Source organism: Ostrinia nubilalis, chromosome 16 (assembly GCF_963855985.1).
Source record: "Ostrinia nubilalis chromosome 16, ilOstNubi1.1, whole genome shotgun sequence".
In the NCBI taxonomy this organism is placed as follows: Eukaryota; Metazoa; Arthropoda; class Insecta; order Lepidoptera; family Crambidae; genus Ostrinia; species Ostrinia nubilalis.
Window position 1 is genome coordinate 9970902 of NC_087103.1, and position 23099 is coordinate 9994000.

The 23099-nt window shown below is 36.7% G+C and overlaps 1 protein-coding gene across 1 annotated transcript in view; it reads right to left on the bottom strand.

The window, feature by feature from the left end:
* LOC135079360 (lachesin-like) overlaps positions 1-23099 on the bottom strand; it is an 87030-nt gene that overhangs the window by 48575 nt on the left and 15356 nt on the right. Inside the window, exon 2 of the mRNA XM_063974003.1 lies at positions 10998-11301. Within this exon, the coding sequence (XP_063830073.1) occupies positions 10998-11109 (112 nt within the window). The 5' untranslated portion in view covers positions 11110-11301. The remainder of the gene's footprint in view (positions 1-10997; positions 11302-23099) is intronic.

A 23099-nucleotide genomic window follows, 5' to 3' on the forward strand; every position in this document is an offset into this window, starting at 1 on the left:
ACCTTAAAACAAAGCTTACTAAGACATCTAAAGCCGATATACTTTATGCACGTAGCGACCTAGCTTAGTACTTCCAAACTACTTGATGAATTTTAGGCGGTGAAAGCTTTATGTGTAGAGCACTTTTGAACTACTTTGTACATTTCAGTCAGTGAGAGACTTAGTAACTTATATACGCAGTTAAATACTTTTTAACTTGTACTTAACTAACTACTTTGATTTTATTTAACGAGGGTTTTGTGTACAGCTGTGTTTAATCTATATTTTATGTTTCCCAATCTAAATTGGTTTACGCTTATTCTTTTAAGGAAACTTTATCAAGGATTGTGTAAAAAAATATTGTGAACAGTAAAACAACAATTTCCGAAGAAATTACCCAAAGTAAACCTAATTTAAATACAAACAGGGTAACGAACGGGACAAGATAAAAGGGGCCGATTGGCAACTTTTTGTTAGGTCTGTGTACATTTTTAACGAAATCAATCTCGGGAATACAAACACTTTTGTAGGGTTTAAGGATCCAGAAGTAATTTTCTAGCTGGAACCCAATACTTGGAAGGGGAAGGGTCTGAAATGGCCACTTTGATCGACAATGGCGATTATAGCAAGCAGATGATGGTTTGCCAGCCCATGTGTGCACTTGAAGTTTTATTCAAATAGGGTGTAGTAATGGTAAAAAAAGGCTTATACAGGGTGTTAGGTAAATGGGTATATGAGCCGACACTAGCCCATGTTAACATGGGCATATAAATGGTATGGTGAAGTCAGAAAATTGATATCTTCATTTTAATTATTTTAATTTTCATACAAATCGGATTTTATTATATTTATTTTGTATGAAAATTAAAAAAAATAAAATGATGATATCAAATTTCTGACTTCACCATACCATTTATATGCCCATGTTAACATGGGCTAGTGTCGGCTCATATACCCATTTACCTAACACCCTGTATATAGATAAGCAGGCATGTTCAAAAGACAAACGTGATATTTTCGATAGTATTTTAAGTTAAATTACCAAAATAGCGAAAATTCAAATGACAAGAAGGTATGCAAGGCAGGGTTTTGCTCATCACACTATGGCTGCTTGTTACTTTAAGCCTAGTTTTGAGCAAGTACCGTTAGAGATCTTAAGCTGAAGTCACAAAATGTTAAGTAGATTTGGCTTCACTATTCTCAAAAATGATCTTGCAAGTCGTGTAAGATTAGAAGTAACACTAAGACAGCAACCTCGATGTATCAACATGGGGAGATATTTTAGAAACGTACACAACATTCCACGTTAAACATGAGTTTATCTATAAATATCTCAGACACATGAAACTAACAAATGGGCAAACTCTCTTGTAAAACGTAGGGGGATGATGTCTCACTTCTTACTGTGCATTAGGTACGTTTTAAAATATCATTATGGTGTTTATGTTTGCAAGTAAATGTTTGATGTACCAAAATTTACACAGCTGACATACTAATACTACATTGGGGTATTTTTTATCGATGCCCGAATCTCATTTCCAAACCGACTGTACCAGACATGTGACAAAAAGAACTATGCAACTCGCGTGAAAAAAATCCCATCAAAATATCGACAACCGACTCTCAAGGGTGGCAGTGGCACGTGGTATGAAGGGGACGTGAAATGTGCAAACAATTAGGGTGTTTTTTGTCCTCACTACCCTTGGAGGACATCCATCCCTGCACTAGACATCTGTTACGTTCACACCACTAATAAATTATGCTTAAATCACTTTTGTAGGAATGTCATCGCGCCATAAAAGCGGGCTGAACCGCAATTAATATTAATGCGATTGCAGTTATGTACTAAGTAGTTGGTAATTGGAAGTGGCAATTAGTGCTACGGGATTGTAGATGAGGTACGCGATTATTATTTGATAAACTATGAGATGGATCATTCATTATAACTATTATTGGTAGATCTCATTTTGCTAGACCATTAATCTTAGAATTTTATAAAACGGTACGAACAACGAAATAATAATAATATTTAAATTAAGTTTTAAGTTCGAGATTGTGGGTGGAAAATAGTGAGGTAAGCAAAGCTTATTTGAACTCTTTTATTGTTGATTATATTATTTAATCTATCTCTTGTTATAATTGTGTTCTAAAATTTAACAAAACATAAAATTATTGGACACTAGGTAACCTTTGAGTCTGCCAAAACCACATGAAACCTCGATACTCGAGAAAACTTACGGAATAGATTAACAAACTTTAGATTTGCATTGCAAATTACCAATAAACCACTTCATGGCAGAAATCAATCTTGTTCATAATCAGATACTTTAACAAAAAAATAAAAATACTTATTAATAAATCGGTGACACACAAGAGCATAAAACGGCAAAATGACAATATTTTTTTCTGCTACTAATCAAAAATGATTCATCATACGAATATTTACAGTTGGATTCAGATTGAACTCACGGGATAGCGGCAACACAACAAAGATCAAAGGGAAAAAAGTGTGTCGTTGGCTCGTTGCTCTGTTTGACGAGGGGTAAAATAAATAATAGAAAGTTTTGGGTTTCGTTCGGCACACTTAGGACCCATCGGAATAGCTCTCACTTGGTTCAACGACGAAGTAATACAGCAATAAAAGTGTATTTTAGCTCACTATAAAAAATTTGATCAATTTTGTAAACACGGCTTGTGGTGAGTCAATGATACTTAATGACCATTTTTTTTTCGTCAGGAAATGCATGAAAATGCATACCCACTGGCCCGGGGGAACCAGTGGGTTATGTGAGGCTCTCTCCTTGCCAGATGGGCAGGGCCTACTCATTAAAACCTGACGGTGTCCTGCCAAAGTCTTTGGGACGGAACTGCGCGTTATTATCCGAGCCAGACGGCCTAGACATTCTTTCGCGGCTCCGTCCCAGACTGGCTCGCTCTGTTTGAGCAAGCGACGACTGGCTTCAGGGGAGTAGTACCTCCCCTGTTCTTCGCTAACGGTTGATAATGACCAATTATAACTATCAGTCACCTACACTATTGGGCTACAAGCGTCAATAGCCCAATAGTGTCGATATCGCGGGTTCGAATCCCGACTCTGGACTATTGTGTTGAACCCACTCGTAACACAAGTATTTAGCTCACCACGAGGGGCTAACGGGATTTTAAAAAATGCTATCATTAATAGGCGCAATATTAAAAAAAAAAAGTTTAAAGCTTTGTTATCGACTAAAACTATGAATGGTGTATTATGTTGTCTATGGTATGCTGTTAACAGTATTACGCCCGTATTCACACATTACTATGAGGTCTCATAGTGCGCGTGGACGCACAGGGTGACACACAAACCACTCACAGAGCTCTATTCAACGCTTTGCGTTCGATTTGCTGCTTCACTTAAGCAAGCATCGTTTGAATACGGGCGTTAGATACTTGTTATATAATTCCATGTGCTCTACATACGAGTATTACAAAATAAGTAAATAAATAACAGCGTGGCCAGGCCTCCTACTAGGTGGACCGACGATCTGGTAAAGGTCGCGGGAAGAGCCTGGATGCGGGCAGCGCAGGACCGTTCATTATGGAAAACCTTGGGGGAGACCTTTGTCCAGCAGTGGACGTCATTTGGCTGAAACGAACGAACGAACGAAATAAATAACAAGAAAGAAATAAATTAACTCCAAGATTGCTACAAATCATTGTATCATTTACCGAAGCTTTGATACAATTTGTAAGCGGTAGAATCCTCCTTTCACCGAACCAGCCATAATTCTAGGTATTATACGGCGATAGGCTCTAATATGCTCTAATAACCGGTACTGTAGGTAACCGATAAAGCAATAGGCCTAAGTTTGATTTATGTCTAATTCCAACTAGTAACTACATAGTTTGTGTACTGTTTGCTTGATACCATTGATTTCATTATAAGGTATGTAATAGGTACTCATTTCTATAAATTGGTGGTTATTGGCTGTCACTTACGCTCGTGTTCACAAACGTTACTATGAGATCTCACAGCGAGCGTTGACACACAGGGTGACATGAACCAATCACAGAGCTTTATTCAACGCTGTACGCTCGATTTGTTGCTTCACTTAAGCAAGCATCATTTGTGAATACGGACGTTAATGATAAAGGGTATTTTGTTATCCATGACCAAAATATTAACAGTGATTAACTTTGAACGCAGTATTAAAGACTTCCGCAGGTATATTTTTAAAAATATGTTTTCCTTAGCCAATATAGAGATACCTTAGTATGCTTCCTGAGAAGAATCCAATAAAAAATATTTTTGTATACCCATGTGTGACTGTTAATAGAGATTCCCACCTGTTATCTTTCCGCAAAGACCCCCATAAATAATGCAATCTTATAACAAGATTCAGAAATCAGTTTCCCCGTGTAAGGTTAACATAATTCACGTCGTAAACCTAAAGAGAGACCTTGAACGGGGCGCGGAAAACAATAAACGGGCCCTTTACTGCCGAACGCTACAACAGCCGACCGTAAACGTAGTGGATACAAATCTGAAATGTGACGTAGCATAAAACATTCATGTAAGCAATGCCGGCCGCAGCGCAAGCGGCGCCCCAGGGAGCGACAAAACGTAACGAACCACGCTCCCAACATCCTTTTATGTCCCAGATACATTTTTCCGTGCAAGGTGGGGACTTGTCTTCGGATAGATTATTTATGTTGTCACACCGCGACCTTTTGTGAACCGGAAAGGTGTGTTGATTGCTGCACAACCGCTGTCAACCGGAAAACGAAATCACGAAATAGTGACGTCCCTTACTCCGCCTTTAACATGTACAAAAAGCCATTAAATCAATCACGTTTTCAATGAAAGTATTAGAGGTTGAGCCGAGGTTGCTTGCCGGCGCGAAAAGTCTGCGGGTAGGGCTTTTCACTAATTCTGAATTTAAATGCATGAGATCGAATAGGTTCACGCAGTGGATCGCTGACTTTTCCGATACCGATTGCCAGTGCTTATGTATTTAGGAGAAAAATGGGACACCAGGTCGTTCTTCAACGTTTACAAAGGAGTGTTATCAAAAGCATTGTTGGAGATTTACGTGAGCCAAGACACCTCTCTCTTTGTGCTTTTTCTTACACATTTGTAATAAAGCGCTGCGAGAACCCAGAACTTTAGATTAGGCAGTTCATTTTCTTCGTGACTCACTTACTTTAGTGTTACTCAGGGAGCACATTTTTTATAGGATGTGCCTTTTCAAAATTTTGTTAGTTTTTGCTAAGAGTATTTATTACTTACACAAGATAAATATATTTGGATATTTTTCAAAGCCCCATCAAGTCTCAAAATACTGCCTATTTAATATACATTTTAACAATTTGTACCTACACTATATTTTTTACATTAAAATAGTCATTAATCAAATGGAAGGTAGCCAATTTACTCCAGTGATTAATGGAAACTGATAACGCAACGCTAAAATTTGAAAGGCACTTTCATGTAGTTATATCTATTCTTTATACGAGTAGGTACTTAGGTAGGTACTGTTGACAATTTTATACATAATAATGTTTATTTTATACATATTAAAGGTACATACTCGTTAAAACTAAAGCACGTCTCTACTTCTAGATTTAGTTCACAATTTAGGTAATAGGTACAAACCTTACATGTATGATAAACGTAGCAACTCGCAAAATATGAAAGCTTAATATCTCATACCGTTTCTTAATTAACCACTTCACTGGTCAAGGCATTAAATTAATCAAAGGTTACCTAGCTACGGATTAATTTTGGAACTTATGTATTAAGCAAGGATCCTCTGAATGGCCACGCCACGGAAATCGTTCTTTGAAGGTAGTTAATTTAATCACTTTGATATAGACGACTACAACTAGTTATTCTCGACCGGAGTCTAAAAGCGAAATGCTTGTCGCTCTCGTAAACTGTATTTATTTTTGGCACAGAATTCCCTAGAAATACAATTTTGTTTACTTTAGTTTTGTAATATTAAGTGCTCTCAGAAGAGTTATTAGAATCTCAACTTAATAGACATTTTGACAGTTTAGTTAGCATTTTATTAAAAATCCGTATTTTTTCTCTGGCAGTGAATTATTGAAAATTTTCCATTATTCTATTTTTCAAACTCCATGGCCTATTACTACAAACACGTGCCTTTAAAAGAAGCACGTCACACTAATAACCCATCATTGTGTGAATCTTATGCTACACCTGAGTAGTGGTATGGGAAAATTTTCCACACCTTTTACTCACTAATAGCCGATATTTATCCCAAAGTGATGGCAGCCCTGCGTAAAAAAGGAGCCCACCTTTATTACCCTGATTAAGAATTATTTAAATACTTAACAAGAATTATGGAAAAAATCGCCATAACAGGCGTGCCGTAAAATTAAAAACCAAACCAAAACCGACTGGAATTGCAAAAGTTCAATCGCCAATTTAAATGGCCACTTCTAAAGAATTTATCAATTAGATCCGTCCCAGGTGTAACACTGCGATATCAATCTTAATTTTATTTGAGTAATTTTCTCCGCCCCAGCCTTGAAAGAAGAAAAACCCAGATAGAAAGTCAGATTAAAGAAAGAATAGATTTGTTTACTTACGCTTTGATCTTCGGGAAATTTTCTCAAGATGTTCCGAAAGCTAATAGAGTAAATTAGTGTTATTTTTGGCTTATCGCGTAGCAACAAATACTTTATCACTGTAATGGCGAATTAATTAGTGTACACGTGCTTGTAGTTAATTAATTTACTGCCTAACTGGGTCTAATTACTTTTGGGTTCACGGCTTTTAATGTTGTCGATTTTTTCAAGATAAATAATTGTAGGTACATTATTATTTTCCTTGATAGACATCGCAAGTCGTCAATTAACGAAAAAGGTAGGTAAAATAATAAAGTGTGTGATGCACCATAGGGGGTTGACATATTTCATATCTTTTTGCTCTACCAGCGATAAACAATTTTCTTTGAACATCATGTAACATCTTTGTTTTGTATCGTGGTGTCGGGGTGTGTAACCTAATACGAAGAAGCTGTTTTTAAATTGTGTGTCAGATGCCTTAAAATGTTAAGCCTTCTCAACGTCTCCATTCTACGAGCTTTAACTCTTTTGATCTTAACTGAAAGTTTTAATATCAAGGACGTAACCTAAATGTTTCATAATTTCCTTGTTGTTTTGTTATCTTTTAAACATCTTTTGTGGCAAAAGCAACATCTTTAAAACTATATTTTATTTATTTTTAGAACTCACAAGGCCTTGTGAGTGCTAAAATTAAATAAAAGATAGATGACCTTGTGAGTGCTAAAATTAAATTAAAGATGCTGTGTAGGTTGTAGGTTACCTAGATTTTGTAAGTCTTTATTTTTATTTTTGCGTACTAGTACGTCATAAAATACGAGTAAAGCAAAATATTTCAAAATATCTATACCTACATACAAAGCAAAACTTTTTTTAAATATTTTCACAATAAACTAGATGCTACAATAAACCCGAGTGACTTTTTCTTTTACGCGAATAATACTGGTTTTATGTGTTAGTTTGTTAGGCTACTATCCAGTAAATTTTCCTGCGAAATTGACTCCGGTCACAATAAATAAAGTCCCCCACAAAACACTGCATTAATGCATTGAATTTCACTGCATTGAAACACTGAGCGAACCGTAAAAATTTACGGCGTTTATCTTGCCGAGAAACCGGTTGGCGGTTACCGGTTTTCCAAGAAAACCGTGTACGGAAACGTCCGGTGACATTTTTCGTATCTACTAAAATTACCTGCAGTTTTGGTGATATTCTGAGAGGAAAATTTAATTTTAGAAAGTCTGCACGTATCTGTAATACTATCAGGTATAAGGGGAAGCTATTTTCTTATCTTCTGCGTCTTCAGTAACGTAATAATTTTGTGAAACTTTAGTGAAATACCGAAAAATCACTCTTAAAATTTTCATCTGCTGAAAATGGTAGTAACTATAGATCTAGTTTAACTCAAGTCAGTGCCTGAGGTGTAAGAGCGACATGGGAGAGTTGACATTGACATATTATTATGACGAGACAGAGCATATAGATGACCCACGCTGAACTGTCCCACCAAACTCAATGACAGGGGGACGCTACCATTTCAACTATAAGGTTTTCAACACGGCAAACATCGGAACCAGCGATCCGGTATTGACGGTGGCGCCCCGCTGTCAATGTCATGGATAGGACAATTCAGTTTTGGAAATAGACAAATCTGAAGCATATCTGACGTTCGACGTCTCAATGATAGTAAGATTGATTTCATTGATCAATATAAATATGAAAAGTAAAAAATAAATTAACGATAGAATTCGAGGCCGATTCAAATTAGGACATGTAATATCGAAAGGTTTTCAATTCCGATATTGGATTCCGATATTAGATCTCAATATCGGAATTCCGATATTAATATCGGAATTGAGTTCATGTGCTATAAAATTAATATTTGGTTATATTCGTAAGAATTCTGGATTGTTTACAATAAAAGAATGATTTTAGTCATTTGGTACAAAACAGCATTTCATAAAATTGAAGTATTTTAAAACCGTTTTTACGTTATGGGTATCCATTGCATTTGGTTTTTTATGTGACAAGAGGCAAACGAGCAGACGGATCACCTGATAATGAATGGTTACTGATAATGAGCCTATATGGACTAGCAAATAATTAAAGTGTTTTTGTAAAATCACAGGTATCAAACAAACTTTTACTCCTTCATTATATTACCCTGTTTTATGTTGGTGGAACAAATTTTAGTCATTCAAATCACGTGTTACAAAAATTGTAGAGTGGTAAAAAACTTGAATATGCTTGTAATTTGTTCCTTTGATTATCGATTACAACTCACAAAACCACTAGCCAGCCATAAATCAGCCATAGGACGTCCACTGCTGAACACAGACTCCGATGCTGATTTTCACAATGGCCGGTTGGTGGCGGCCTGTATCCAGCGCCTTCCTGCTATTTTTATGAGTTCGTCGGTCCTTGTGGTTATGAGTCCTACTTAATTTTTAACACCTGTAATATGTTATTTACCTATGTTCCACGAATAAACTAATTTTTCTTTGATTGGATTTGATTACGCTGCGCTTTCCGGTACGTGGCCTCCACTTCAGAACCTTGCTGCCTCATCGTCTGTCTGTTTTTCGTACTAAGGCAGAACCGTTGGAAGACCTTATCACAATGCTCGAAGACCTTAATCGAGTTTCCTAACAGGTAAGCTTTCGGATGAATATGGAAAAAACGAAGCTTATGTCGAATGTCCATGTTGCTCCTTACCCAGTTTCGGTTAGGAGCTCGATTCTCGAGATTGTTGACAATATTACTACATACTTAATGTCTATCTCGTACAAACGATCAGCTAGGTAGATGCAATTTTGAGAAAGAGGTAAATCGTCTAATACGAAGACTAAAGTCTTCAATTAGTGTGTGTTACCATTGATGATATACGGCTCGAAAACGTGGCCTTTGAATATAGGGCACAACGTGCTATGGACAGGGATAAGCTTGGTGTTTCTTTACGAGATCTAATCAGAAACGAGGAGCTCCGTAAACTAAGGTCGCTGACATAGCCCGACGGATTAGCAAGCTGAAGTGGCAATGGGCAGGACACATAGTACGCAGAACTGACGGTCCATAGTCTAGTAAAATTAATGTTTGAAAGGGAGTTGAGATGTCGTTCTTTGTTGACCACGTACCTATGGCAAATACTAAAATTGATTTGGAACAAGTTAAATTAACCATAAATAGTAAAGATATTAAAATATTTGCAGTGGAACAAAAAGTGATGGTGAGAGACATGAGAAAATCATTGGTCTTTGCCAATCATGTACTTTAGGCTTTGTGGCAGGTTGTGGCGCGTTTAAACGCTTTGTTTAAAACCTCAATTAAAACTTTTATCTGATTCCGATATTACGATACTGTGTCGCTCAATATCGGAATTGAAATATCGGAACTCGCAGTCCGAGATTCCGATATTACGAGATTCCGAGATTCCGATATTCATGCCCTAATTCAAATGCAAATTGTAACAATACGATAAGAAACAAAAGCAATAGATCCGAGACATATTCCAACAAATCTAGCACTTGAAATGCATGAGCAATAAAACAAAACGCACCAAAAGGTGCCGTTGTCGAGCAAACAGTATTCATACGCGAGAATCTCTTTGAAAATGTACGAAATATAACAGAGTCGGATTGCCTTGTACTCTCTAAAACCTATCTCTAGTTCCATGTAAGCCATTTTGGTAGTTTGAAATGATCTTCAAAGACAAGTTAGTGTTATTGTGAGTGAAAACAGACTCACCAAAACTTGTATAGCATAAGTTTTAATTTTCTTTTATTTTGAGACAATGTTTCAGTGTTTTCTTTTATTTATTGAAGGTGATTTACTGAGGCGTCGTATCAATTCTTCGTTTGATTAAGTTCTAATAATAGTCCGGACACTCGGGTCGGAAAAGTCACTTTTACGGCGAGTCGACATTGCTTCCGGAATAAATATACGGCAACCTCATTCAAAGGCGAGACGCGCAACATTATGCTGTACGTGCATGATGTTCATATAGTTGTTAAGTTGGACTCATCCAACAGAAACTTTTGAAAGAGCATCATGTTTTTTTTTATCTATTTAAAGTAAAAGAAAATCTACACATGCTCGTAATCAAGCATCTGCTTGATCGCATCCTGTGTTTTCATTACAGATTCAGTTGTAATCCTAAATCTAAGGGCGAATGGTCACTGACTGACTCTCTCATCACGAAATTTCAGAAACTACAAGTGCTAGGACTATATTTTGCATGGGGTTTCCTTTTAGAGCGTAAGATGTCGCGGGCGGCCGCTTGTAAAATAACTCTGTCAGTTTATAATATAACGCGTTAGATTGTAAACTAACAGTGGGTTAGGTTAGGTTAGATTGTAATTTAACTACGTTAGATTATAATCTGACAGAATTCACAATTTTACGGTGACACATGAATAAAAAGCTACAACTAAAATTTAACACAAAATTACCTTTCGTACTCTCGACGACACAGTCAATCCTCCATAGAAGCAAGCACGCGTATACAGTCAAGAGCATGTTGTCCCCGGATCGGAACAAGTCCCTTTTACGGCGAGTCGTCATCGCTGCCCGAATATTCGGCGTTGCCGTTTACGGGCGAGGCTCGCAACATCACAGCACAGCACTTCTACCCCGAAACAAAAGTCGAGGAGTTACGACTTATGACTTACGGCTCTAGGTTTTACGACTGAATTTGCGTCGCGATAAAAGTTGTTTGTTTGATGCATTGATCACTTATCGTCACGAGCACAGTACCTGGAACAAGGAAAACAAAAGCATTACTTTTTTGTGTGCGAATGAATTTTTTAAGGCGCTATAACCGTAAGTTCGATAGAACGTCGCATAGCTTGCTGTAAGGCGCGAGTATATTTTTATTTACATCTAGGATTCTATTGCGAAGAATAAAAATTTCTTTAAGGCTCGTTCAAAGAATGGGACACCAAAAACTTGTACACAGCGATATCAATATCTCTATGACTACGTCTTACATTTTACAACAGTAATAACACTAAGTAAGGAGTATAAGTAGCCTTGTCTTATTAAAGCCTTTTTCTGTACTTTCTTAAGCAGCCGCAATAAAGACAAATGTAGATGGTTGTACGGCATAAAATAAAATTGCCCACACAAGTAGTGCCATTCCAGTAATGGGATGCCTTGCGTAAATGACAGGAGATGCTGAGATTCTGTGGGTATACTTGGGTATACACCAAATAGAACGGCCACTCCATTCGGAACAATCAGCATGTTTCGAAGCTCAGTCAGCGTAATTGCGCGGTGTAACGCTTTTAATCTCAATCCCCATTAATAAAAAGTTACACCCGGGATGAACACTGGATTAAAATGACATTTCCCTACTAAATTTCAATTTAAACCAGAGTTAAATTATGGTGTAACTTTTATTATTATGGAGGCTGCGGTGTAATTCAATTTAGGAAATGTTTTCTAAATTGTAATTCAATTTAACCAATGTTTCCTATATTGTGATCGTAAGACAAAGTTTATCTGATGATTGGTGATCAAGCTATACCCCACTACAATACTTATTTGTTGTTGTATTTATGTATTTAACTTTGTGGCTTAGCAAATATCTAAAATGTTGATTCAAATGAACTGGACTTCTAAATGCTGGTTTTTAAGCTGCTTATGCGCATTATTTCGGAAGTAGGACTTAAAAAAAATGAAATTTCAAACCAAAAGGCCTGGCTGTTTTATTTATCCATGTTGGATCAACGGACAGGCGAAGTGAATGTTTTTATGAGCACTTACCGGTAGCACGCTATGGATACATTTGATCAGCTTATCAAGTAAATAAAATAAGGAAGTGCTGATGAGTATGGCCATAAAAGACGCATAAATATAAACAATGTTTATTAAATATGGTAGACGTTTTGCAAATTACCGAAGAATGTTTATGGCTTACCTATTCAGCCAATAAACAGGTAAAAGAAATTCCCAAATAAGTATGTCTTAAATATTTTTATTTAACTTTTATAATATGCACCTTGAAACGCTGATATTAGGTATCAAGATCAAGACGCACAAAAACTTTTGATAAGCACAAAAATATAAATATGATGATGAATGTGAAAAAATTAATTAAAAAGTACTTAGCTAAGGACAATAAACCGATGATTTCCTTTTCTGCCTATAATATAAAAAAACAGCCCGAAACATTTTTATTAAATAGCTACTTAATTTTGTTTTCCTCCTTTCTATTCACTTCATAGTAATTTTCTAAATTGTTTACGCTTCAAATTCCCAACGTATTTCAATTTTCCGCAAAAAATTGACAAGCTGCTTTCACATTTTCCTTGAAAAATAATTAGAAAATAAGTGGACTGAAATCTGCCAAAGATCCTATGCCTAGCTTTGGATATTTAATACGTGGGACACTATTTAAGTTGTGAGCCTAACTATGAAAACAAAGTAGTTTATTATTAAAATGATATTGATTGCGTTTATTGGTATTGTCTTTCATGATTTATGTACTTTTTAATGTGTCCGAAACACTTTTCATAGCATTTTTTCCACACAGCTTGAGGCACTTCCAAAGCATGGTTTTTGACCGCACCGACAGTTGCTTATGGATTCATAAATCGCTGTTCATGCATTAAATTTTAATATATGGGTAAGAAAAGAAGTGTTTAGATTCCAAGCAAGAATTTTGTAGCGTTGGACCTGTTTATTTCATATTTTGAGTGTTCAAATAGTCAGTTGTTTGACGAGACGTGTAAAAGCTTACATTTTCGTCACGAATGGCGATTCGACTATGCTGGTCAGTTTCCCTTATTAAACTGAAGACTTTTGGAAAAAAAGTGGCTGTTTACTATTAAAAATTAACCATTCTAAATTTCTCTAGTGACCTTTCTGTCATATAATTGGATATTTCGGAAAAATAGGCGACCGTAAATTTCAAAGTGTTCCGAGCGCATGGGACTTTTGTTGGAATTGGTTCATCTTAAAACACCTCCATAGTCGATAGCTGTTTATTTTCAGGACCATTATGCATAGATCCTTAATTCGTCAACTGTCACAATTTTAAAAACGGCTTTTCAAGCTTTTTATACGTATTTATCAAACTTGGAAATGTTTGGACTTGGACTAAACGACACAAGCGTCCTATTGAGCGTTTGAAAAATTTTGTGACATCCAGCGAAAAAAAAACGTATTAACCATAATATGGTCATACAATATTTTATTACTGCTAGTGGAATTAATGCCTAGGATTTTATCTCAATCCTACGATACGTATATCACATGACGAGGTTTCTCTTCCATTTTTCTGACAACATCAATGTTTTACGCCACTATTAGTCATTTTGGACGACTTTCGCAAAGTTCACTGGTGAGCCAATGACATACAATATTATACTTCTTAAACTAGCGTTTTACAATGGTAAAGGACAGATCTTTATCACCAGGAGTGAAATTTAGCTGACCGCTTCAGTTTTGTATTGATTAACCACGTCGAAAGTCATAATAAATCTTCGCGCGAAAATTTCCTCAAGTCAATTCCATGTTTTGTAGTCAAGATAATTTTCAATTTAATGTTAATAATACAAAACGTGCTCAAATGATGAAAAGTTTTGAATAAGGTTGTAGTCAAAAATGTCAAACTTTTCATTAAAAGTATCAGATGTCGTCTAACAACACGTTATGTTGTCGAGGCTCACAACTTAAATACTTAGTGCCCTAGTAATAATAAAGTTTCGAGTTTAGCCCGAAATACAGGATTGTTACTAAGAGATTATTACCTAGAACAGCAACAGAATTACCTATGTAAAAAGCTAATAATTATACTTAAGTTGCAGTGTACCTAAAGTAATTAGATAATGTAGCACTTATATTTTAGATACGGAAATAAGTTCATTTTATTGCTGCCCTAAGCTTAAAACTCTTAACGCCAGATGATGGCATTTTAATAGGAAGTTAATGACTCATAAATGTCAACATGTGGTCAATTATCACATCGTGTAGAAAACTATATTCTCATGGTATTAGTTCGTCATGCATGAAATCATTTTTAGAAAACGCGCCCTTATGCTCTACATATCTATCACTAAAGGCACTTCGAAATGAATTGTGAAGTCTTCTCTGAGAGATTAAATTTTATTTTGAACTACGAGTACCTTTTGCCCGCGGCTTCACCTGCGTGAATATGGATCTGTCGCAGAAAGACATCTCCTTTCAAAAGCGATTCCATGTTTTTCTTTTTGAAAAAATATGTCTATACAGGATGATTTTGTAATGAGTTTCCAAACGCTCCTAAAAATTTGGACACTGATTGCAAAGTTACCCTGTATTTAAGTAAACCTTAATTATAAAACACTCTATCTATTGGTGAAAACACAAGGACATAAGTAGCTATCTTTACTTAGGCTTAAATTACCTAATCCTATTTCGAAATTATAGTATGAAAAACAAGCCCAAAGCTAGGAAAGTTCCGGTTTGAATTCGTATTGTTTTTCTTGTGTTTTCCTCTGAGCCACTGTTTAACTTTTTGAAGTTCTCCCAAGCTTGCATATTTTGTTAAACTCTGCCTTTGAGTATTTTTCCCAAATTCCTTGGAATAGCGGTTTTATTTTCGTTACACCCCCGTTCCCGAAGTAAACAATGTTGGCTATAAATAAGTTATGTTTACAAAGAAGTTTCGGGATATCTCCCATAGTACTTATTACTATGGTGCATTCCGATAGTGAGAATGATTTAATTTTTAAAATAAGCAACTTATTGCTATAAGCTTTTCTGGATTGGATCTTATTTTCTTATACTATTCCAATTTGCTTGAAATGTTTTGTCTAATATTTTAGATAGTTATTTTATCCCTCTAAATAAATAAATCTAAGAATTACATACCTGCCTTAATAATAATATTTAGATAGAAACTTAATTCATGTCACATAGTATGGCGACAATATGACTATTTTGGGTACGGTGAGCCTTCCCTAAATAATTTTAATTCAATAGTTTAATTCAATACAAGTACTGAATACAACAGATTCATTTGCTACATCCGACGATACCTTTGAGACTATCGGCTACACAATGCACACGGTGACACCGATCTATTGACACTGTTAAGGTCAACTGTGTATTGTACGTACACAATGTCCTCAATATTGCGGATTGGAAGGATACACGATACAAGAGACAGTGTGTTGATGAGACTCTGGAATTGGGCCACCAGTAAGATTAAGACCCGTTATGAAATGACAATCAAAGCTAGATCCAATCTCAGACATAGATTCTGTCCTCTGATTGGTCGAAATATTGAAATTCAATCAAAATGTAAGTTTTGTGCTTCATTCTGTAATGAAATGACTGAAAACTAGATTGGATTTTCAATAGTTGTGGTTAGTTATTAGTCCGATCTAGTATGAATGAGTTCGTATAGATTCTTAATTGGGCATTGTTTTATAATCCGGGTCTTATAGCTTCAGATTTAATATCATGAAAGAGACCACATCACGCATTGAGAAACGAAATATAAAATATCATGTCTGTGATTGATTTAATTTAAATATGAATCTGGACTTAGACAATACACATACACTTGTAAGAAAAATAGCGATAAACGCAAATGACGTAGTTCTACGGTAGCATACTCGTACCTACATACAAAATATAGGTACAGATGAATTGAGAAACTCCTTTTTTGGAAGCCGGTCAAAAATATCCCTCACCGAATAACCAAACATAGCTAGTCAAAGAACTCGTTTCAACTCACCTGTGACGGGCATGGCATTTGTAAATAAATAAACAGTTTGTTACCCATGTAACGTGTCCCTGCGTCGGAATTCAATTTATGCCGGTCCAAAAAGCGGCCATTAGGAAAAGTAATTAGCGCCGATGTGGCGTAGCCGAGCTGATAAATATTGCAAATCTTGTCTCGCACGGATAATGGACTTTGGCTATACAGGGTGGAAACAACACCCGACAGGTTTAAGGGTCGGCAACTATTCGTCTTTATGGGAGAAGTGGCGCCGGCCCTTGTCAAAAACGGTACGCTGACCGTGCCTCGGTAGGTATGGGTTTTAGCGTAAACTACTGTAAACTTAGTCCTGTCGAAAGCGAGTTAGACAAGGCATAAATGCAAAATGCTACTTAATACGCATAATATGCCGTTGTTTGTATTTACATAGCGGGTGATTAAAAAGTAAAGAAATGAAATTAAGCATAAACTACTTACTGGCGATATTTCAGTGTGATTTGGAAAATCAATGCTTGTTATTTTAGAATTATTCTTTAAGACATGTTTAGCACATATTATATTATGTTTCATTAAACATTTTAATGCAGTGATTTCCTCTTTAGATTTATAAACGAGAATGCAAGTTCCGACAGAAAAAAATTTCAAAACATTTTTGCTACAATCTCGCTTATTATTGAATAAGTGCCTGCCTTTTGTAGTTACCGAAAGGTATTTCGGTACTTCGACGACACAGTATTCCAGAAATCCTCTCAACTATTTGACGCATTCGGAGGCAATCAATATAAAAATTCCCCGGGTCGGGCCATTCCCAATCGCCCCTACCCACTTACTTGCGCTTTAGGATAAAAGGGTAAAACTAAAGTTTAAGAGAAACGGTAAACTTACTAATGACATTTCGGAGCCCAACTTAATAGCGGCTCTCAGATTTCTTTTACATTCGAATGGGCCATTCCCCGGCTTTATTTCTCTTAGTGAAAGTAACAAAGAACTACGCGTTAGGAGGGACAAACTTCAATATTTGTGAACAAATTGTTTACCGTAACTTATAAAAGCATTATGTTTTCGTTTCTCTAATAGTTATATGACAAGATCAAAGCTGTCTTCAAACAGGTGGCCTTGTGATCATTTTTTGAATTTATACGTCTTTAAATTACTTTGATACTATTGTAAATGCTCGGAGTTTCCCTGCGTGATCGAAACAGAAATGAGGAGATCCGTAGGAGAACCAGAGTGACTGACAAAGCCCGCAGAATCGCTAAAATCAAGTGGCTATGGGCGGGGCACATAGCTCGTAGAGCTGATGGCCGCTGGGGCAGGAAAGTTCTTGAGTGGCGACCACGAGCCGGAAGACGTAGCGTGGGCAGGCCTCCCACTAGGTGGATCGACGATCTGGTGAGGGTCGCGGGAGGTGCCTGGATGCGAGCGGCGCAGGACCGGTCTTTGTGGAAGTCCTTGAGGAAGGCCTTTGTCCAGCAGTGGACGTGTTTCGGCTGAAACTAACGAACGAACGAACGATTGTAAATACAGTTCTAATGTTAGGTGTACTAAATTATCTCAATCTATTTTATCTATTATTATATATACTCAACATCAAATAAACCGCACCTTCCGCGACGCGAACTTTAACGATTTTCTTCTGACACAATCATGGTACCCCAATAATATTGGTGTTACTTGAAAGCCCAATAATATTGGTGTTACTTGAAAGCCCAATAAATATCCTTAAAGAAAAACACATTTAATTTCTTAATAAATGATTAACATATACCATAAATGTGACTTGAAAAAATACCTCACTTTGGGCCCACCTATGGGATCAATTAGACCAATTTTTATGGTTATAAAACCAAATAATGATTTCACGTGTCCTCTTTAACAGATGGATAGCAATTAAACCCAACTTAACAGTTTTATAGCCATAAAAGTTGGCTCTAGCGTAACTACCTATTTTTTGAAGAAATGACTCTGGATCCTTCTAAAGACACATTTTTTGGGTAAAAACCTTTCCTTTAATGAAATGAAGGTAAGAACTAGGCTTTTTAATGGTACCAATATTGGTGGGAAGTGGGGATGCATACGTTTGAAAATGCTTGTCGCGGGAGGTGCGATTTATTTGACGTCGAGTGTATATAAAAGAAAGTCGTGTTAGTTACACCACTTATAACTCAAGAACGGCTGAACCGATTTAGCTGAAAATTGTCAGGGAGGTAGTTTAGAGCCAGGAGAAGGACATAGGATACTTTTTATCCCGTTCGAAATTAAAAAAAAAGTCTGCTTATTTATTGCCATTAAGGCGGAACAAAGTTCGCCGGGTCAGCTAGTATCAAATAATAATTTGCGTCTATTTCTGCTTCGCATTGAAACAAATGAAATAGCGAAGCCTATTCATTAGTCTATTATGTGTCCTAAATAAGCTTTCACATACATAATATACTACACATACCTATACGCGCTGAAGGAATTTAATAACAATGGAACCTATACGATGGAAATTACGAGTATTTTGTCATGCGGGGTATCAATTAAAAGGTGTTAAACATTTACTACGATTTTATGAATACCTAATGGGATTTGTCTCTCTACCTCTATGTAGGCATTTAAATGACATGCTGGATTGACTTGTCTGAGCGCAACCAAAACGACACCGCGTTCGGAATTTATTTGCAGCCACGAAAATCCAATCTAAATTTATTTTCATAGCACGATCACGTTTCGAAACTTACAGAACCACCATCGAAATCAGGAATTCATCTCGCAGTTGTCGTCCATAAATACGTTATGGCGCCGCTGCTAACATCTGTCCCCAGCCATAAAGAGTTAATTATCTAAGAATACCACCCCGTCTGGACGCCAGAATAGCTCTCCTGGGAACTAACGCGTTTTGTTTTGTTTTGTTCTACAACGTGTACTGTTATGATGAATGGCTGCATCTGAAATGCTCTGGGGAGTTAACGTTTGCGAGCTTGTAGAAATAGAAACGTTATTAATTTTGTTGTTGCATTGTTGGAGTATGTTGACAATGTATTAAGCTACTCTTAGGCTTACCTATTTTAGCATATTTTTATATCGTGCGGCAACAACTAAGTTCACAATGCAAGGATTGTCAGACTGACAAAATTTAGCGGTGATTAGCGGTGAGGTGCGCCGAATTTTGTCACTGTGTGCGTGCGCGCCGCATACGTATATTGGCGCGCTCACATACAAACCGCGCTCGATGAGTTTCTATAAAGATACCTACACTTTTAGACTTAACATATCTTTAAAACTCCTAATTTTATTCCAAAATTGACGCGTGTAGAATCACAGGAGAATACAAATATTAATCAGCAAAACCAATCATAAAAATTAATCTTAATCCAAAAGTCATATTTTTAATTAGCTATAAAAATAATGCTGAAACCAAACTCATTGAAGTGCCGATGGAACACCAGTCGTAAACGCCAGACTTAGGGTTGCCAACCATGCTATAATTTAAGTACTAAAGTATTAGTATTGTATTTTAATTTCTGTGACGGGTCTGGGTGTTACTATGTATAATATGTATGTATTTAAAAAAAAGTATATAAGTAGTATATCCGTTAAGCTAGCACCCATAACACAAGCATTAAGTTGCTTACTTTGGGGCTAGCTGGCGATGTGTGAAATTGTCTAAAGATTTATTTATTTATTTATTTATATTACCTATATTAACATATTTTGAGACTGCATACTATAACTGTTGGAAGAAATATACATACATAACAGTACGATAACATTAATATGCTTTCAACAATAAAAAAAAATATATAAAAGAACAGTATGCATTAAACTTTTAATGTGAAATGCATTATACTTTAACATTTAGATAAAAATACGAGAAGTGCAAAACTATTTTTTGCAGTTTTCAAGCGAAAAATAGGTTGTAAAGTGTATCTTTTATTTTTATAGCTATGTTCGAAAAATACTAAGTACCTATACTTCGTCGAAGAAAATTCAATATTGGCAACCCTAGCCGGACCTCCCCAAGGGCGGCCATTTACGGACTCATTAGGGTAATTAAATTTCAGCCAGCTTTTGGATCTAATAAAAATTAAAGGGTACAATTTTATAAACAAGCCTCTAGAATCGTTTTGGAATGTAAAAAGGTTTTTCCGCTGTGTAATTGCGTTTTTTTAGCTATCTTGTGAAATTAAGTCTTAAACGTAAATGGATAGGTAAAGGAACTTTGTATTTGGTCTGCCAACAAGAGTGAAACTGAAAAGTATATTTTACCTTAAAATTCGGAGCAATATAAATATATTTTATAAGACAAGACGGCACCTAGAAGTATTATAACACTAGATTCATAATCCCATAATCATAATGTTAGTTTCCCAATAATATTTGTACTGAACCATAATTATTGTCAAACTGCTCAGGGGTGTGGTGAGATTATTTCAAGGCCCCGTCTCGGCATGATATTATGTAATTCTTAAGTTTGGTCTAAAACCACTTCTTAAGAGAAAGATTGGATTTTTGAAGCTACAGTACACACTCAAGTGTGTAAGAGACCAACTCGATTGAAAGCCTTAAGCTTCGAAGATTTCAATAGATACTTATCTCAAGTCCCCACGATCCTATACTAAGAGTAGCTTACGCAAGGACATTTTATTCCGTCTTATTGCCTATTAAAGTTTATTAGTCCAGTAGAATTAGCTTTTAAATCGGAAATAATTCCTACAAAAGATTTTATTGCTTTAATGGCTTCATTGGTTGCCCATTAAGACTCTCCTAAGTTTTCGACTTCGACGGAGTTGTGCTTAAGTAGTGGGGGCCCCGAAAGGGGCGCTTTTTCGGTTTTCCAGTTATACCGCGTAAAGGACTTACCCTATCGAAAAGTGGTCTTCCTGATGGTTGAAGGGCATTTAATTCTGCATTAAAAAAGACCAAATTCATATGTTTTGAACAAACCGTTCTCGTGCAAATGTTCGGCAAAGTAGAAAATATGTGTATAATTAATGACCCTCTCCACGTCCAATGGCTCGTTACCCGCAGGCTTCCAAGTCTTGAAAAGGAGCGCCTCAACCAGTGTAACCCTATCAAGGCATACGAGCTGGATTCGCGCATCCTTGTTCGTCCCAGCCGTTCCATAACTGCGGTTGCTGCACCTCTTCCTGGCACTCACCTGAACGACTCTGTGTTACCTACTGTGGCTGCCTCTCTTCCTTGTATCCTCCTGCACGACTACGTTGCCTAGCCGTATGCCTGGTCTAAGGTTTGACGCCAAAAATCAACAACAACAAGTTCATATTAAAACACTGAAGAGTTTTTTGATTGTTTGTTTGAACGCGCTAATATCAAGAATTACTAGTTTGATTGAAATAATAATTTTTGTGTTGAATAGCTCATAAATTGAGGAAGGCTATAGGATATATACAATCACTCTACGACTAATAGAGCCGAAGCAGTAAAGAAAAATGTTGCAAGCACGGAAAATAGTATTTAAACTATTTTCACGCGTGCGAAGTTGATTTTGTGGCGTCGAACCTTGGACCAGGCATACGGCTAGGCAACGTAGTCGCGCAGGAGGCTGCAAGGAAGAGGGACAGCCACAGTAGGTAACACAGGGTCGTTCAGGAGAGTGCAAGGAAGAGGTGCACCAACCGCAGTTAAGGAACGGCTGGGACGCACAAGGATAGGCGCATCAAGCTCGTAAGCCTTGATAGGGTTACACTGGTTGAGGTGGCCCTTTTCAAGACTTGGAAGCCTGTGGGTAACAAGCCATTGGACGTGGAGAGGGTAATTAATTATACGTATATTTTCTACTTTTCCGAACTTTAGCGCGAGAACGGTTTGTCCAAAACATTTGAATTTGGTCTTATTCAATGCAGGATTAAGTGCCCTTCAACCGTCATGAAGACCACTTTTCGATAGGGTAAGTCCTTTACGCGGTATAACCGGAAAACCGAAAAAAACGCCCCTTTCGGGGGCCCCCACCACTTAAGCACAACTCCGTCGAAGTCGAAAACTTAGGAGAGTCTTAATGGGCAACCAATGAAGCCATTAAAGCAAAAAAATCTTTTGTAGGAATTATTTCCGATTTAATCAATTTTTGTGTTTAATTCTACTGGCCTATATTTGGCGAAACTAAACTCTCTTCCGAACTTTGAGGAGGATCTAACATCGGGTAACAAATTCTGGTGTCAGTATAACAGGCCCCTTGACGTTTGGGCCTGTCAACCCACGTTCATTTGACTCCTTAAGATTGGATTCCACGCAACTTGATACGTTGAAGGCGCGCGCGTTAAAAATATCTAATATGCTAAATATGCGTGTAATTTGACGCGATGGAAATTGGAGATTCCTTGGCGTAATTGGTTAAGCTCTGTCACGCATAACTCAAAATTCTCAGGTTTATTTATAAATAAAGTAATACTTAATTCATTTATTAGCTGTGGTTAATGATACGTTTATTCAATTAACGAGCTTTTGAAGCAACTTCAGCTTTCAGCCTGTTACAGAAAAAATTGCTTTTGTCAATGTGGAATAATGCTGTTTTTCTTATAGTCTGTAGAAAAGGTCCTGGTTGTCGATGTTATGAAGTGGGACCTGCACATACTAGGGTTTTATAATGATTTAGAAGTGACCAAATACCGAAATTTAACCAATGACATGATAGAAACTTTGTTAGAGCTTGAATCGAGTTTCGCGTCCTAAATTGTTAAACAACAGTATCAATATAAGCTCAAAGCATTTTATGCAGTAGACCTTGTAACTGCAAAAACAAAAACCAAGCCTAAATGAATTCCGCAGCTCATTCCCAAACAAATACGGATAAGCATGTCAATACTTATTACAGGATACCGCGTTACGTCTCATCAGG